Source organism: Pagrus major, chromosome 5, assembly GCF_040436345.1.
Source record: "Pagrus major chromosome 5, Pma_NU_1.0".
NCBI classification, from domain to species: Eukaryota; Metazoa; Chordata; class Actinopteri; order Spariformes; family Sparidae; genus Pagrus; species Pagrus major.
In genome coordinates, this window is record NC_133219.1 from 13,175,178 (window position 1) to 13,193,257 (window position 18,080).

Here is an 18,080-nt window from a genome sequence, read left to right on the forward strand (position 1 = left end):
ACTTCTGACAGCTCCCAGCAGGCTTTAAGTATTGAACAGCTGCGGAGCAGTTCATAGTCACATCAGCCGTGAGAAGCCATCTCATTTTGTTTGAGCTTTTTGCTGATAGTTATTCCAATTGTATTTTTTTAAAGACAAAGATTTTACTTAAAATAGATTCCATTTCTTTATTTTTTTTGTATCTTTAAGTAGAAACAAGCATCAGTAAAAGTCCTTGTTTGCAGTAATGTTTCCACCGTGAAAATCCAAGAGAAATCTGCATCAGTGGCCTTGTGTTCTCCTTCCAATGATTTACATCCTTGTATATAAATCTATGAGCCAATTAATGTCTGGATTAGGTTACATCCTGCTGGATTCGCCCTCCAAATGCGCAAAAACCGAGATGAATAATTTTGTCAAACACTTCTGTCGACTGCTGCTAGCTAATCATAAAAAGAAAGTAATCCTTGATGAATTTAACATCAGTATCCTGAATAACAGCCTGTTTTCTTCAATTAAAGCATCTGGGATGATAAATGAAAGGTCAAAGGCTGACAATACACGAAATATCATATTCCATGGACAGAATTCTCTGGGGAAATGACTCAGCGCGCTGTAGCACTGAACCACAATGGCATAATAATCAGGTAGTGCAGACGACACCTATAAATAGAGCGGCACAGAAAGAGGTGAAGGTAGAAGGGAAGGTGGAGAGATAAAACAGAAACAAGAAAGCATGGGCGTAACACAGTTTTAAATAGACCAGATACACACTTGTTTAAGAAAATGTTTTTTTTTATTTTCAAACTGTTACAAAGACTTAAAAAGAGAGTGAGTCAAAAAAGTCACAAATGTAAGCTTCAGGGAGTTAAAGATGTAAAGTATACTGGAGAGAAACATATGAACCGATTTAGCGATGACTGAAGAAACCCTGAGGGTGATTGTACTTGAATGGCTTCAGGCGATTTGGACCCCTGAGAAAGAGGGAGAGATGTCAAAGATACAGTAAATCTACTCAGATCTGAATGTGTGCAAAGAGTTAACTTTTTCCTTCTATTGAAGATGTACGTGCACGTGTACCTGACAGTGCGCAAGCACATCTTTTCTCTGGGAAACTCTCTTGGTCCCTCCACGCCGTCGTCTTGTCCTTCAGTCTCCAAATACACATCCAGGCAGACGCACAGGCGTGAAATTTGATTGGTCAGGAGCTGGTGTCCTGGACGTGGTCCCTGTAGTTCATTTTTGAACACGTTGACCTCGCTTTCCATGGCCTAAACAAGGAACAGGTGAGTAATTTGGAGCCTCAAAAATCTAGACCTAAAACAAGCTCTTTAAACAACAGTTATTATATCAAAAAATGTTCGTACTCGAAGGTTGTCGTCAGTGCGTCCACTGCGCTCTCCCTTCCAGCTGAGGCAGAGGGAGAAAAGAGGAGAGACTTCTGGGTAACGGGGACTCAGCACCACAGCGGCATGGAGACGAGCTGAGGAAGAAAAAGATTGAAGAAGACGGTTTATAAAATAGGATAAGAAAACATTTTCAATATTGGCTGCTTCTATTATCACTTCTAGTATTTACCTGTGCCCCTCTCCACTACAGTCATGAAGTACATATCAGTCTCCTTTGCCAGACCGGCATCAGTCACGTGACGTGTATAAGGCAGATCCTACCGAGGAAGACATGATCAGTGACATGTGCTACATGGGGTGACTTTCGGATGCATCATTTTAGTAAAGGTGATTTCAGATATCTGTGCATGTGTTTCTATATGTGTATACCATGTAGTCCTCGTGGGTGGTGGTGGTCCAGCGAGCTAAACGTGACATGATCTTAGCAGGAAAGAGATGCTGACACTCACTGGAGACGGGGATGATACTGTGCTCTGAAGACACAAGCACAAACAATCTCAGTCAAAATCATCTTTATCTTCTTGAAGAGTATTTCATGTGTGGTCATTAACATAAAATGTACCTAAAGAGGCAAATTGTTTGTGCAAAGCCAAGCGGGACTGGACTCGTCCCCTCAGCAGCTTCATGGTGTTCTCCATTTGGCTGGCACTCAGAGTACTGCCCATACGCGCACCCTGGAAAAACAAGAGCAACATGATGAGGCTGTAAATAACAGACAATGTGCTCATCTCAGATAAAACTTGATCTCAACACAAACCTCTGAAGAATCTTTGGGAAAATGGAGTCCTCCCAGAGTCTGAACCCACATGTAGGGATAGCCCAGCTCGTCCACATAATCCACAAAGGAAACAATCCTAAAAGTAAATTACGGGTTAATTCTGCTGGAATTTTGTTGAATTCAATGATGCGATTGGCTACTAATCTTCTTATTTGTTCTAATTGTTTGACATCCTCACCCGACTTTATCAAACTGGTAGCGATTAGATGGATTTGGTGTTTCACGTCCATGGTCGCCAGTGTAGAGACAGCTGAGCAGAGTATCTGATTTCAGCAGATCCCTGCAGAAGAAGACATCATTAGACTTTCCCTTCAGGGACACAGAGAGGGAGATGAAGGCTCTCTATACACACACACACACACACACACTTAGACACACCCTGCACTGATGGCTGTGTTGAGGTCTGTGGAGGTGGAGACCTTGGTCTTGACTGTCATAATGTTCAGATTCATCAGATAGTAGAAGTAGAGGTGGAGGATGCTGCCATCTGTGGAGACATGATAGGTAACACACTGATGAGCTAATCCATTACTAGCTGAATTCAATACTCCCTTTACCCCGCAGCTCTTTTCATTAATCTTCCCAGTGAATGTCCCCCAGGGTTTACTTAACACTGCAGCGCATTAGAAAGAGATAACAGGGTGTGGACAAGATGATAGCGAGCAGCACCCATGGGATGCATACTATGCTGATGGTCATCTTTCACACTCCTCTCTCTGCAGTCTCAGGAAACCCAGTGACACTCTGTCACTCACAGACACCTATCCTACACAGCTTTTTGCTTCTACTGCAGCAAACTGACTGCTGCAGCTGGCAGCAGTGAAGATAACTGGGGAGAGGCGAGGCACTAGAAATAAAAGCAGAAGCTGGAGAGAGACTGGCGATGAGAAAATATGCTTACGGCGTGTGGTAGGTGCTGCAGACCCATGCTGCTGCAAGCGTCTCTCTCACCTCTCTCCCTTCTCCCCCTTTAGGTAGAGTTACGCCTGCAATGCAGATCTCACTATAAGCTGGTCACTATTCCTTTTATTGCCAGCAGAGGGAACACATGGGTCAACTGGTGTCATGACATCATAGCGCAGGTCAGGGTTGCTTTCTTTCACAAACTATCTGGCAGGTATAGAGTTACCACAATACACAGTGCAGCTATGGTCACATTACAGGGAAAGTAACACGCTTAATTTGTAAATATTTGGGCTTAAATGCGCTGCTTAAAGTTAGAATGCACCAATACCTATACCTGGGATTTGGGTACCAGCCAATAGAAAACACTGATACAATACCAGTGTTTCAAGATATAACATGCAACATTTCTGCATTAAAATGTCTTAAAGCAACTAGACCATTGTTATAAATTTTGTTGAGTCATGTACTTACATTATCACACATGTTTACAACAATGTTCAAATCCAGAGAAATCCACTAGTTTGTTTAAGGTAACAGTGCGTTTCACTTGGTCGTATTCAACTTTTGGAATAGATTCAGAGAGTGAGGAAGACAAAACGTAACGTGATTAAACTTTACCTCGTCTGTAAATATTTGTGCCTGAATCACGTTAAATAGATTTTCAACAACAATGGTAGTTGTTTAATGATGTGTTCACAATTTGTTTATTTGTGTTCCAAGTGTTTATTGACCGCAAGCAGCCAGATTACTTTACTACTAGATTACTTTACCGTACATGAGCCATAAGCTATTGTGAAACACACACAGAGGGTGTGTGTCTGTAAATTTAAATTCAGTTCAACCTCTAAATGAACTCCGCACTCACCGGACCCCAGGTCTCTATCTTGTTTCACCTCTCCTCTCTGTAATGATACGTTCATTACGCTTAAAAAAATTTTTCTCCCCCATGTTGTTGGCTCCCACCATGTGAGATAATTCCATGGATGTATTGAGAAAACTCCCTCCTTCTTCCTTCAAGCAAAATGAGTAGGTCTACCAGCGTGCTAGTGATTCATGACAGTGCAGAATGAATATGTTCATCTAGAACTGAATTAGAATAGAGTAGATCGACTCAATTGTCACCGTTACCCAATTCAGCTTTTTAAGACATCGTACAGAGTCGGAACAGTCCTAGTTTTAAGACAGGGAATGTGTCATCCCATCAAAAAAATAACAGAATTATTTGGTGCAGACACTAAAAACGTTAGTCAACAATAATGTAGAATGAGTTACCTTTACACTTGAGGTCCAAGCAGAGGGACAGAGGATGCCTTTTCAGCATTTCCTTTCTTTTCTCATCCAGCTGGCCACCAGTAGTCGGCCTCCTCCTCTTCTGTCAACCAGACAATAAAAAGCAATGGAAACAAGAGATGAAAAGAAAGAACGAAAAACAAAGCACATGTTTGACATTGTGGTATATCAAATCAGAAAAACAATTTGAATCAAATTTCAGCTGCTTACAGGAGAAACATGATAGTCACTTAGCATCGCTAGCACTTTAGCCCTCTACTATTACAGATAAAAGGAGGAAGCAGCAGTTCAAAGGAAGGCTGGAGTTGTAAAAAACGGAAAGAGATGCAGGATTTTCAGATGAGCTGTCTGAAGGAGGTAAAAGCCTAAATAGAGTTTACAACAAAATAGCAAATCAATTATTCCCAAACCTGTAATCTAATGTAAATGTAAAAATACTCATTTACTCCATATATAGACAAACAACCATCAATCTGACAACAAGAACAAGCACTGGTTTGGTGCTGAGTGTGCATGCATGAGGTGGGCTCAGGTTACAGTCACCTAGCCATTCTTGGCAAAAATTTCCCGGAAACCCTCAGCTGGCTTGTCCGGATGCAGGAGGCGATCGATAACTGCTGCTCCCCGTCCTGCCAGACCACACTGTGTGGCAGCCAAGGCTTCAGGGACAGTTTGTGTCGTTGCAGATACGGGTATATTAAGAAATCATTGAACCCATTGACCTGAGTGTGTCTGTGTTTGTGCACAAGTGCTGCTCACCGTTTTCTCTTGCTCCTCCTCTGCATCTGAATCACTCTCATCATCTGGATGAAACCAGAAAACATATTATTCTATTACTTTCCGTTCGGGATGCATCCCTAACAAATGTAACATCTTAAATATTAAGCAAAAAAGAGTGTAAAAGAAAAATGAGCTGCACAACAAAGCTCAGTGTTTGTGTGCCATGTGCACATGTTGTATACGTGATGGCAGGCATTTATTTTAGTGTTTCTACCCTGGGAATCTTCTGGAGGTTTGGACAGGGCCTTGGCCTCATCCACATCACCACTAATGGAGACAGTCAAGTTCTTGTCTGAAATGGAAAAGCAAAAACAAATTATTGACATTCTGGCCTTTCTTCCCATTAATAAAAACACAATTTTGTCTCGAAACAGGATATTCTGTCACGATTACTTACCACAGGCCTGGCCATAGGCATTGGCTTGAACAAACAGGACGTAGAGAGGTGGAGGCAGGTGGCGGGCAATCTCTGTCTGTTTCTGAATCTGTTCAAAAGGCATGGCCAGGTACTGCTGCACTGGGAGAGAGGCCTGGGAAGGAAGAGAGAGCATACCGTCATTCAGACTATACATACATGGTGTCCATTGGTGGTACAACAGCTGACACCTTCACCTCAATGAACACAAAAGCTTAATGGGACTCTAAAGAAGACTTTTTTAATACTACATATGTAAATAGACATTTAATATCATTAAATAATAAATCAACAACACACTTTCTTAGCAAAATCAATGCTCCAAGCTGCTGAGACTGGAACACAAGGGTGTGGTCCTATCAAAGCTCAAAACCTTTATGTATTATGGCACCCAGATAGTTGTTATACCTGCATGATGGCATTGAGTCCTGGCTGCAAGCTGGTCAGATGTTCCTTCTTCACCTCGATGCTCTTCTGGATCTTCTCCTTTGTGGCCTGTGATTCCTTGTATTTCTCAGCCAACCTGTAACCAAGCACAGACTTTTAATGGATGCTTTGTGTTCCCAAAAAATCAGGACTGTTTTTTGACCACAGCATGCTAATAATGCACTATGCTGTAAGGAAGTTTGCATACCTCTTCCTCTGTTCAAGCTCCCAGTCTAGGCGTGCCAGTGTGAGTTGGTGGGGATCATTTGTAGTTAGGTTGGGCCTGGAAATCTCTTCTGGCGCCTCCTGGTAAAACTCCTCCTCAGACACCAAGTCTATATCCTCATGTTTAGACCTGGGTCACAAAAAGGTATGTTAACTAAGCCTTTTGAGCCGTGGTCTGAAAGGCGCTATATGAATAAAATGTATTACTAATACTACAGCGGAAGCATGCATTTCTTAAAATATGTACATGAAGTATCAACAGGGAAGTAACAAGTTGTAGTTACAAGCTTTATTCACATGAGCAACTTTTTGTATAATTAACTACACATTTTGAATAACTTTTGAGGAGATTAAGTACATATAGGCTCCTTAGAAACGTATCTTGACATGAAGAACCAGGGTGTTTTTACTTCTAGGGCTTACTGTGGCACTGATGTCTATTTGAAATGGAATTGTGTAATCTTTCTTAGATTAAAGTGCAATATAAATAAAGCCTGCTTTTCTATTCTTCTTGTATGTAATGATCGGTAACTTCAGAACATTTTCAAGGCTGGTAGTTTTACTTGGTTTGAAGTAAATTCAAAGTAAAAGCTGTAGTTTAATGAGACATTTTGAACTAACTTGAACTCCAGACACTTGCTGATCTCCTTCTGGAGATGCAAAACTTCATACAGCAGGTTTTGTAACTGGAGGTGCAGCACATCCACTCTCTGCTTTGCCTGAAGAAAAAAACAATAACACAATGGTTAAGGCTTGTTTGTAAACGCAACCCAGGTGACCCTGGAAATACAAACACGTAAGACAATGCACCAATAATCAGAACCAGGATTCAATGAGAACAAGGATCAATAAGAAGGTTCTAATACTGGATCAATAACGAAAACAAACCCAAGGGTGCTTAAGCTTTTCTTTGCTGACAGTAGCAGCTGCAGTTAGGTGAAACAAAGTGCTTGTTGTTCAACTCGCCTTTCCTGATCAGCACAAAAGTGAGCTGAGGCAGCACTTTTTCAGCAAATGAATGAAATAGTATAAACTTCATCTCAGCTGGTATTTCTTTTAACACCTCGTAAATGTTGGACAGCATTTGAAAGTCGTGTGGCAGTTACCTCGTGTGTCTGGTCTCTGCCTCGCTTTAGTCGCATATGAGCCAGACGATTGAGTTTTTTCAGATTCATGAAGTGGATGCAGCTCTGCATACGTTTCTGCTCCACCTCGGCACACTGTAAACAGATGCAACAGGTTAAACTTCACTATTGTTAGTTAGGACACAGAATCAACTTCCTCAACAGTGTGATGTAGATCCACTAGTACAACAAACTGCATGTATAAAGTTTCTGCTAGTGGGGAATGTTCTTGCTTCTGTATCAGACTGTATGATTCTTACCCCCTCTTTCGCTCCATTGGCTTTAAGATCCTGGATCTCACTCATGAGTGTAGCCAAACTCTCACATGACTCCTTGTACAGCAGGAAGTCCTGCTCAGGGTCCCTGCCATCCAGCTCCACCTCCTCACTATACACACGCACATCCTGAAAAAAGATAAAATAACTTACATCAATCCTTAATCTATTACAACACAACAAGCAGGGATTCAGACTTGTGGTCAAAAGTGGTGAGTGACTCAAGTCCATTAATGTAAAGACTTGTGCATAAGTAACTGGTTATCTGGTAGCAGTATAGGCTTAAAATACTTTTCTGTGACAATGTCTAAATTAGACAGGATGTAGACATAATAACACTTACTGTAATATAGGGTAACTCCGCAGCCATATAATAAATGCTTCACATGTCTTTCTGTATAAGATGTGCAAACTGAAGTGAGATTTGGCTGGAGTGGATACATTTTTTCAAGTGCTTATTACCTCAGTGTACACCTCAATTGGAAGAATTTTATATCGCCCAATGACACCTTGTCAAGGCGGATATTATGCTGCTGACACAGGACCTTGACCCACTCCTTCTGCCCCAAGTGTCCTACCTGCTGGTCCAATTCTCCGCGACCTCGCTTCATCTCTGGGGTTCCTCCTTCACTGCGGAGAACCTTGGACTTTCGCTTTTTCAGGGCGTCCGACGACATGGGTGTCTAGATAAATATATCGACAGTATTTAGACTACACACAGAGAGATTAGGGTTAGGGTTAAGCTATTTACAGCGACATACGGGCCAATGTTTCTCTATTAGCATGCTAGCTAATGGTAGCACTGTAGCTCTGTGATAGCTAAGGGTGACTAGCTCATTGGCTAAGCGTTACCGTTTCTAATCATAAAGTAAGGTTTTCAAATCATAAACGCCAACCCGTCGATATATTGTGTGTTTGCTTAGTTATCTATAAACATCCACGTACCTCTGTGATGCAAAAATACTTATAAAATTCTTAAATCTGCTCAAATACACATGTACACGGTACTTTGTTTCACCACAAACCGCTGAGCACAGACGGACGGAAGCCCTGACGTGCCAACAATCCCCAAACCGGTTTACCGGAAACGGAGCTAGCAGCTACACTGCCACCTACCGTAAAAATGTAAACATTGGTATTGCAAGTCATTCAAACACCATTATACTAAAAAATGAGTTTACTCTATTTTTTGTTTCTCTATTGTTAGATTTATATTCCATACAAGAATAAATATTCAAAAACATTAACGGTGGAAATATACTCAAAAAGGTACAGTACACAAAGTACTGTTTTGTGTATATATACATGGTCTACTACTACCTTTAGCAGCATTTATTTTAAACAGGTGACTTTCCCTATAAATAAATATGCTATACAGAAAATGTTGTTGCCTGTGTCAAATGCATAACCTTCTGAAAGAAAGCTAATATCATATACATACATGCACTATTCTGTGTTAGTACAGTATTTGAACATATTGAGTTATTCACAAAGACGACCACATACATTCAAAAAGTATTTATTCACAGCTCTATTGACACTTAAAAATGTACAAAGACAACAAGGATCAGCATACTGAGTTACATGAAAAGCAAACTTTTGCTGTACTTATTCTCTTTTACACTTGGCAGACTGAGGAATCCGTCAGTCCGGCCTCACTTGGCCATATCTATCAGACTCTGCAGAGACGTGGGGACCCAAGTCTTCTCTCCTTGCACAAACACAACCCCTCTGTCTATGTAGATGACAATACGCCCGAATGTGTACAGCTGTTTGCCTTCGTGGCGTTTGGCAACTAAGGGCATAAAAACAATGTTGTTCTCCTCTGCCTTGGTCTGGATAAGATCTTTGAAGTTAGTCGGCACACCAGCGCTGATGCCCCTATGAGCCACACTCTCTGCATCTCTTCTCTCCTGCATCGCTTCATACTGGAAGTCTTTTCGTCTCTCCGTCTGTGTTAGATATGCAATGTTCTCCCTTGCACCAGGTTGCATATATCCACCTGTGGATATGAAAGAGGATGAACAAATGTTGTATGTTTTGGTACAGAGAAAAAACAGGCTCAAGTACTGAATTATATTTTTTATAAAAGGAATGCTGTTCTATAGTTTTCAAGTACTGATTTTTTAGACTTGATGTGATACCAACCCATGCCTGAAGACACTGCACGATTCATGATGTCCAAAGCTTCATTAAACTTCTCTTTAATGACCGGCTGTGTCAGCAAGACGTCACTAAATATGCTTTTCCAACCCAGGTACCATTTAGTGATTTCCTCATAGTTAGGACTGTTGCTCAGCCATGAACACAGGACCTATAATCACCGAAACAAAGACATAAAGTCACAAAAACAGAACAATCAAAATAATCAATTGCGGGTAAGTGCATCTTAAAAACCTTTTTTGTGTTCAATTTACTGTTAAAGTATAAAAGTATACAGACCTGCAACCACTTTGGAAAGAAGTTTTTGTCCAGCAGGGACACAAGGCTGGAGGGGGACAACATGCCTTCCCAGTCCATCACCCAATGAAATGGCTCCATCTGCTGCTGGTGAGGGTTGATAACCAGCTCTTCCAGACACAGGGCTGTGGAGGGAAACAGGAACCACCACATGAAGAAAAAAGACCAGGAGGAAATGGAGATTGAGGGAAGGATAAGATGGCAGAAAAATACATTTTCTCACACTGCTATTGCCCATTTAGGGCTGCCACTGATGAAGACATACCTAGTTTAGGGATGATGTTTTTCACCATGAAGGCCTCCCAAGCACCTGGTGTGAAAACGGCTTTCCACGGCTGCAGGATGAGGCGGGCTGAGGTGTCGCTGGGATGCCAACGCTGCAAGGCATTTGATAGTTTGCTTCTGATTGGTGGGTAAAGAGGCTCTAGACGTGACTGGAGCAGAGGAAGCCATGGGTGGATCCAGGAGTGGATGGGTACTGTGTCAGTTAGAGGGTTCCAGTTATCCACCTACCAAACAGAAAGGAATAAATACAGCTTGCAATGTAGACAGCATTTATCCACAAGTCAGTTATGAGAAATTATCAAAACCATGGAAGTTTCTCCACATTGGAGATAATGCTCATGTGTCTTGCCTCTCGCTGTAGCCGGGGTAAAATCAGCTGCTCCAACAGGTGATCCAGCATCCACAGGGGGAGAAGAGGAGCCCACACTTCCACACAGTCTACCATCGGCCCGACCAAACGAGGCTGCCAGCCTGACACACAGGGCCGCATCACTGGGATCCACACTTCCCACAACAGTCTGGACCAACAGAAACAGCACATATACAGTCATTAACAGAGTGTAACAAATAGCCAGTAAAATGTATCCATGTAAATACACAACTATAGTTTAATATGTGTGTGTTTAAAATGACCTGTGGTAAGGATCCATGTTTGAATCTGGGCCACTTGAGAGGAGGTCTCTAGACTCAAGGATTGCTCTCCACTGGCCGATGTCTTCCAGACAATAAGAGCTGTCCTGAAATAAACAGAGAACAGTGGTTGCTCATTATTAATTTATTACAGCAAATCATTACATTATGTAGTAGGATAATTACAAAAGCTTACCTTAAGAGGGTCCCACGAACGAAGTTTCTCTTTCAGTAATGGATGAACAACAGCTACAGCCAGGTCTGCCAGTCCCATTGTCTTGTATTCTTCGTAATAGTCTGTTTGTAAAGTCTCAAAAATCCGGGCACACTCCTGAAAAAAGAGAAGAAAGGCACAGAAACAAATAATTATCTATATGGATGTGATAACAGAGAAAGGACTAACTTAAGCTGTTAATCACTGTGTATGCACCTGCAGGCTGGGTCCCTCTCCCGGTGCCATCTCCACAGAAGGAAAACGCTCCACCAATGCCAGAACGGCCTCCATTCTCTGGATGGAATCTTGCTCTGCATCCAGTCTGGTCTGCAGTGCTCGTGACTCGTGGCTCAGGGACACAACTACATCTTTTTCGTGCTGCAGACGTCTGGCAGACTACAGGAGGTGGTAATTACATAGCAAAAGAGAAAGCCTGTCAGTATTCGACAGAAGACGTAGCATAGTAACATAGAAAACTTGTAGAAACCACAACAACACAAACTGAAGATATTTAGCATATATGTTTGGTTCCCTCTTACCTGTAATATGTCCTGTTCTGTAAGGTCTATCAGTAGCTGCAGGTTATGTTCGAGTTCGGGAAGCGCAAAGCCAGATCCTTTCTGATCCTGAGTGGACATGCTTGGCGGACCTTCATCTGGAACACTGTGCTTGTTGGACATCTGACTGTAACTGTAATATACCTTTTGCTCTCTTCCAGTCATATCTATTACCTGGAGATGAAAAGAGATATGAGGAAAATGAGACTCTTACAGTCGATCATGTGCTTTCATTCATAAAAATTTCACCCACAGGGGATTGCACTGAGTGTAAAAGTAAAATTAATTTAAGTTCCTGGTGCATATTATAATATTGCAGCCTAATTCAGTGTGAGTGTGAAGATTAAAGTCGTTGTGCCCTGATAACATCCCTGTGAGACAGACGCAAAGAAGTATTATTGTAAGTCTTTTTCAAACATACCTTGACCTGTGCCAACACTCCAGCGGCTGCAGCTGTACTGCGCCCTGCAACCTTGCCTTTAGCCTTCAGCTCGTCGACAGTTCTGTAGGAGTACTTGGGTTTCTTCTTTCCTCCAGGGCCTGCAGGATCCTTACGCCACTGGCCTAGCTCCTTCTGAAACTCCTACACAGACAACAATTGGGGAATCATGTTGACTAACTCTACAATATCACTTATGCTATATGATCTACGGGTATGTATGGCTGGAAAAAGCAAAGACGGTTTATTTTTACAGCATTATACCTTTTCCTCCTCTTCCTCGGAGTCAACCACAGGAAAATCCTGAAGAGACTGCTGGGTTCGCTCATTGCCATAAGCACCCACGGCTCCCTTGCCTTTACGAAGCTTTGCCTCAATGGGGTTTATAATACCTGTAGCAGCAAAAGGGGGTAGAGTCAGAATATACCACCTCTACTCCGTTTCCCCTGTAAAAACACACAGTATTACTAAACATCTCAATAACAAATATTGCTCAGGCATACCAACCTTGAGCATTCTTGCCCAGGCCTTTGCCTGGTTGGTATCCCATTTTCTGCAGAAGTTTCTGTCCAATTCCCTTTGTGTGCTTCTCCCAGCTACCAATGCCTTTACCAGACTGTATGCCACCTGCAAACCTCTGGGACTGGTTCCCCCGGAAATTACCCTAAAAAATAAAAACGATTTGCTTTGAAAAAACACTGTTACAGAACACGCTGCAATGGGAAAAGAACATAGAACACAACAAAATTTACCATTTGAAGTTTTTTGGGCGCTGTGCTCCGAGAAGGGGGAGGTGCTGAAGGACCATCATCATCGGAGTCATCAGAGCCTGCTTCTGCTTTTAGCTGTTTCTCCTCCGCGGCACTCTTACGCAGACCACCACTCACAAAGTTCACTGGAGCAGTGTAGTCTTTAGTTCTAAAAAAAACCCCACAAACAAATGAATGATTTTGCTCACAACTGTTAAAAACTCAGCTGGTGTTTCTGTGGACTATTCATCTGGATATGACTAAGACTGGGTCTATAGTCGATGTCTAACTGGTTGGAGTTAAGATATGGTTGGGGTCAGGTTAAGCATCTCAGAAGAGGGGTGTTTGGTTAAGGTGTTGGAAACACAAATTGACAGGGGAAAAGACTTAAACACATCAGGGGCATTAAGGCAGAAGTGTAAATAAACCCATTCCTTACTTTTTGCCTCCAAAGCTAGGCCTCTCATCCTCATCTGAGTCCCTGTCAGCCCAGATGCCGTATGTAGCCTGCTCCTTGGTCTGCCTGTGTCTGCGGCGGTCTGGGTTGAATTCATTGGCAAGGTCCCATTCTGTCACCTCAAAGCTCTCTATCTCCACACCTTCCTCCTCCTCCTCCCCTCTCCGCCCATACAGGTGGGACATTGACATTTCTGAATATCACAATAAAAATAAAAACAGAAAGATGGTTAAAATGGTCTTAAAAATTCAACGCCAAACCAACATTAACGTCCTAATTATGTTTCGAGGCTATGAACACTTGTTAAATATATCTTGCCCAAATACGAAATCAACAACAATTAGCTTAGTGTACCATTTAGCTAGCTAACGCTAAGTTTATATTTATTCCAAGTAAAATATCAACATCTTAAACGAACTAATTATCTAGGTCACATAATAACTCTTAGTAAACATATCCAAACAGCTACAATTACATGGCCAGATCTTCCCCTTCGAGAAAACCAAATGTTAAGACAAGCTAACGTTTATTAGCAAGGGCTAACGTTAGCTAATATAAACAGATAGCTTTACCCGAAAGCTTGTGTGTAGGGAAATTACGAAATAAATGTTTTCTCTGACTCACCTGAAAGTTTTGTTATTCCTCTAACTAGAGATCAAATGTGCAGTCATTCTTCTGTGGCAGTAGTGAAAGACAATTCAGCTAAAGTCAGTTAGCTTCACGTTTATTCGTTGTGCACACGAAAACATAAGTACTTCCGGTTGTTACCACAGTCACTGCCCGTGTTGCACCAAACGTCGTAACCCGAAAAATATCGTTCCTCGGTTTGTATGTCCGCACGTGTAAGCGTAATTGTGTGTCAGTTTTACAGTACAAAACAAATATAAACTAGAAGATAATTTAGTCTTGTTCCGTTTCTCGATTCATGGCAGTTCAGATGGCAAAAACAATGTTTTTAAAGCTGTATACGCACATCGTGGTCTCAAATGTTAAACACAATCATGCCAAAGGATCGGCCCGCAGATGTCGCCATTTCTACTCTCTCAAATGCTTTAAGTGAACCATTTTCAACTGAAGTCAAATACGATTTCAAATCTGTGACTTTAAAAGTGTGACAGGAGGTCAATCTTTCAAGCCACTTCATTTTGTGGATTTAATATTTTGCTAAAATAATAATTCAATTAATTAAGTACATTTCATCTGGGGAGAAGTTGGACTTGTTGAGTAAAATATCAATCTTTGTTAGGGTGACATCTTTTTTCAAGCATTTCTGAAAGGTATATCTGTAACTCAAGCCAAAAGGCTGTTGTTTATATCTGGGAAAAACGACCATTTGAACATGAGAACACACCACGGTACGAAGTTTTAACACCGGAAGAGGAAATGTGTGTGTTACACTCAAAACGGTCCCACTTGCTGTCGACTCTCAGCACTTACATGAGAACCTGGTTGATAAGAAACACTATTGTTCCCACGTGTCTGTGCTCACGGGGTGTCGGTGAATGAGCAGAGATGTCGGACACCGGGGAGGAGTGGCAGGTGGCCCGGCGACGAAAAGGCGCAGCGCGGAAACCAAAAACACTTCAGGTGTCCTCACTGTCGACATGCTGCCAGGATGATCTGGACATCAAGAAAACTGTGAAACGAATCAGAGACACAATGTAAGTTCTGATTACAGTTTAGCAGCAGAGTCATCAGTATGATTAATATCTCATCTGGATACATATTTTCACCACAAACTCGAGAAAGTCTCATGGAGGTTCCCTTTGTTAATTATTCATTAATATTCATTTTTCTTCTACTTCTTACTTATCTTTTGTCATGTGTTTATTCTGCCTCATGAAGGTATTTTTGTTAGTATGACAAGAAGCAGTGCAACACCAGCTTTTCTGATTTTTTAAATGATGCTTCACAATAAAAAATATTCAAAACAAGAATGTCCTGTAACTTTGCTCATCCTCTTCCTCTGTAGGTCTGAGCTAAGATGCGAGGAGTTCTGGCAAGAGTGGAAAAGTGAGTTTGTTATCACCAAATATTTTTGTCTGGCTGTGATCTTGCAGCTCAGTGAACCTTACAGGATGTTTGTCTTCAGAGCAGATGCTGGTTGCAGGATCAGCAGCCCTCTCATATCCTCCAGAGAGCAATGACACCGCGGGCCCCACTGACAGCCTGGAGTGTGTGTGTTACGGCCTTGGCTCCTTCTCCTCCTGTGTCTCTGCACGCCACCAGCTTGCCATGTTGTTGCTGCTGCTCGATGCAGGACAGGTTAGAGGATGTGTTTATCCAATGAGATATAAAAACCTCTACCTGATGAGATCCTCTTCATTATGCTGTCTGTGTCACTCTGCCTCTAGATTCCACTGAAGGACTGCTCTGTATACGACCCTGCGTTCTCCTCTGGAGAGAGGGATGTTTTGAGAGAGCTGGGTGTCACTGTACTCACAGAAAATGAGGTCAGTTGTTGGTCACTCATATTGAAGTTTATTTTATCCTGTCAGAAAAACAGTTAGCTGGTATACAGTACAGGGAACAGATGGGAAGTCCCAGTGTTGTCAGATGTTTCAGCCCAGTTCATACAAATTATAAATACTTAAAAATACTACAGAGTTGCCAACCAGGACCCTCTCAGACGGACATTATTTTTAATTAATTACAGTCCGGAGTCAACGTTGATTTATAGAGACTAGAAAGTTGTTCAGGTGAGTAGATTTCTCTCATAGTCAGAGTTATTGTTGTGTGGTATCTGGCCTGTAAGTGTGGACTGTTTTGTAACATTTTCCAGTGTTGTGGCTTTAAAAGAGCTTATGGGAAACTCTGTCACAATCAAAATTTAGAAACCACTGAAAAAGGAGCAAGCACTTTTTTTCCAGGGCTGCATGATATTGGAAAATACATTGCGACATGAGGGATTTCCTCCAGATTACAGTCTGGACAGAAATAATCTTTGTAGAATGATTGAGGTGATTTTGTAGGGGAGTGCATTTTATCAAACAATCAACCAACCAAAGTAGACCCTGCTTTGTTTGATAAATTGATCAAGAATGATGTAGAGCTTGCATGTCACCCACAAGCAAAAGCTCTGTATCCACGAACCCTGACATCAAATTAAATTATGTTATATTATACAGACTTCTTGTCTGCAAGTCTTGCTTTTGTATGAAGCTGCAAAAAGAGTTGTAGCAGTTAATTTGCTATACTTGACACTGCAGGTCATCGCAATGTGACTATTGCACATGTGCACATTGCAATATTGTTGCTGAAACGTTATATTGTGCAGCCCTATTTTTGTCCAAAGATCAGATCCAGAGCACAAACAAGAAGAAAACACAGACTTTGTGAAACACAAGTTTGGGTGATCATTGCATTCAAAAGTTGCTGTTTGGGGCAGATTTTTAAATCTCAAACGTCATAAATGCCAAGAATAGATTAACAATACGACTATTATAAAAGCAAAGACAACTTTTCTCAAGCAGGTTTCAGGTCAGTGAAAGTTGATTTTCATAGCTGACTGGCCGCCTGTACGGATGGAAATCAGTGCAAAAACAACAGCCATCTGTCTCACTGTGTCCTGCAGGAGGGGAAGCGTCTGGCGACCAGGCCCACACTCTTTTACCTGATGCATTGTGGGAAAGCCCTGTACAACAACCTTCTGTGGAAGAATTGGAGTACACAACATCTTCCTCTGAATATAATCATCGGAAACAGCTTCAATGGAATGAGAGACAGGTTTGTACAAGACACAAATGAGGGAGATTGTGTTCAAGAAATTGGAGTTGAGGTGACGTTTTCTGTCCGTCGTCCCAACAGGACAATCGAGAGAGAGTTCAAGCGGGACTACGGCTACATTACTCAGGCTGTGTCTGTGTGTGAGGAGAGACAGCTGCCTTGTCCGTCCCGACTGATTGACGTCTTCAGTGACACGGCAGTCATCACATTTCCTACCAGCAGCCTTCAGAGACTCCCACAATCCACCTGGGAGGAGCCACCTGAACCACAGTATGAACACTGCCCTGATTTGGAAATTATTCAGAGGGAAACACAAAGATGAGACAGGCGATGGACAAGAAATGGACACTACACTGTTTTTATAGTTTTCATTGATATAAGTGACTTTTAAATAAATTAACTTGGCTTCATAATGAGAAATGAGTCTTGTACTACTGCACTGTTCAGCATCTTGGACCAGTTCTCGGCACCCTGTGATGTACAGGTGTGCTCCGTGACAATGTGACATATCTGGTTTTTCAGTTTTTCAGTAGGTGGGTAATGTACATCTCTAGTTATCCAACACTTTTTTTATTGCATAACATACTTTTGAAAATGATAAGTTTCAGATAATGTTGATGGTGGGATATTGAGACTAGAGACAGAGAAGCGACTGCATCAGAGCCAAAGTAGCACATTTTTAGATGAAGTTCAATCACTTAAAACTCGAATTACCTCACCGCTGTTGTATGCCTTCACGCACCAGTCAAGTTGCTGTTCCTTCGCTGTGGCACTGAATACATAGATTATGATGGTGCATTGCATTTAATCTCTGACCTTTTGAACATCGAACGTCATAACTTTTTTTTATCCTATAAGACATTTGTGTAAAATTGTCTCGTAATTATCGTTCAGTTCTTGAGTTGTGGCCAAAAATTCTAATCAGTTGATTCCTGAGTCATAGTTGACATTTGTAC

General features: G+C 41.7%; 3 protein-coding genes across 3 annotated transcripts; 1 reads left to right on the top strand and 2 right to left on the bottom strand.

The window, feature by feature from the left end:
- Positions 1-753: 753 nt before the first annotated feature.
- Positions 754-8,667, bottom strand: thoc5 (THO complex 5). The gene is made up of 20 exons (XM_073467030.1): positions 8,553-8,667; positions 8,186-8,290; positions 7,593-7,736; positions 7,315-7,428; positions 6,830-6,927; positions 6,192-6,338; positions 5,966-6,080; positions 5,540-5,672; positions 5,357-5,434; positions 5,122-5,165; positions 4,345-4,444; positions 2,545-2,653; positions 2,345-2,446; positions 2,146-2,242; positions 1,951-2,062; positions 1,758-1,861; positions 1,558-1,645; positions 1,347-1,462; positions 1,060-1,250; positions 754-953 (listed from the first exon to the last, which is right to left on the bottom strand). The coding sequence occupies exons 2-20, from the start codon at positions 8,282-8,284 to the stop codon at positions 890-892; spliced, it is 2,055 nt and encodes a 684-aa protein (XP_073323131.1). The 5' UTR covers positions 8,285-8,290; positions 8,553-8,667; the 3' UTR covers positions 754-889.
- Positions 8,668-9,110: 443 nt separating this feature from the next.
- On the bottom strand, positions 9,111-14,166 carry tfip11 (tuftelin interacting protein 11). Its single transcript, XM_073467029.1, has 15 exons — positions 14,023-14,166; positions 13,381-13,591; positions 12,945-13,110; positions 12,700-12,856; positions 12,457-12,584; positions 12,175-12,336; positions 11,736-11,927; positions 11,413-11,592; positions 11,179-11,313; positions 10,986-11,089; positions 10,702-10,870; positions 10,333-10,576; positions 10,050-10,192; positions 9,756-9,921; positions 9,111-9,609 (listed from the first exon to the last, which is right to left on the bottom strand). Exons 2-15 carry the CDS (start codon positions 13,587-13,589, stop codon positions 9,263-9,265), a joined length of 2,502 nt encoding a protein of 833 aa, XP_073323130.1. The 5' UTR covers positions 13,590-13,591; positions 14,023-14,166; the 3' UTR covers positions 9,111-9,262.
- A 673-nt stretch (positions 14,167-14,839) lies between these two features.
- Positions 14,840-17,544, top strand: srrd (SRR1 domain containing). Its single transcript, XM_073466583.1, has 6 exons — positions 14,840-15,059; positions 15,371-15,411; positions 15,491-15,663; positions 15,753-15,851; positions 16,973-17,124; positions 17,206-17,544. The coding sequence occupies exons 1-6, from the start codon at positions 14,911-14,913 to the stop codon at positions 17,444-17,446; spliced, it is 855 nt and encodes a 284-aa protein (XP_073322684.1). The 5' UTR covers positions 14,840-14,910; the 3' UTR covers positions 17,447-17,544.
- The last annotated feature ends 536 nt before the right edge of the window (positions 17,545-18,080 follow it).

Excerpts from the sequence above, each read along its gene's own strand:
- thoc5 (XM_073467030.1), bottom strand. The coding sequence starts at position 8,284 with ATGTCGTCGGACGCCCTGAAAAAGCGAAAGTCCAAGGTTCTCCGCAGT. Across the intron at positions 5,673-5,965 it reads GACTCAATGCCATCATGCAG|GCCTCTCTCCCAGTGCAGCA; the intron begins GTATAACAACTA and ends CTTCCTTCCCAG. Across the intron at positions 2,243-2,344 it reads TACCAGTTTGATAAAGTCGG|GATTGTTTCCTTTGTGGATT; the intron begins GTGAGGATGTCA and ends ATTTACTTTTAG.
- tfip11 (XM_073467029.1), bottom strand. The coding sequence starts at position 13,589 with ATGTCAATGTCCCACCTGTATGGGCGGAGAGGGGAGGAGGAGGAGGAA. Across the intron at positions 10,871-10,985 it reads AACATGGATCCTTACCACAG|ACTGTTGTGGGAAGTGTGGA; the intron begins GTCATTTTAAAC and ends CTGTTGGTCCAG. Across the intron at positions 9,610-9,755 it reads TGCAGTGTCTTCAGGCATGG|GTGGATATATGCAACCTGGT; the intron begins GTTGGTATCACA and ends TCATATCCACAG.
- srrd (XM_073466583.1), top strand. The coding sequence starts at position 14,911 with ATGTCGGACACCGGGGAGGAGTGGCAGGTGGCCCGGCGACGAAAAGGC. Across the intron at positions 15,852-16,972 it reads CTGTACTCACAGAAAATGAG|GAGGGGAAGCGTCTGGCGAC; the intron begins GTCAGTTGTTGG and ends TGTGTCCTGCAG. Across the intron at positions 17,125-17,205 it reads TTCAATGGAATGAGAGACAG|GACAATCGAGAGAGAGTTCA; the intron begins GTTTGTACAAGA and ends TCGTCCCAACAG.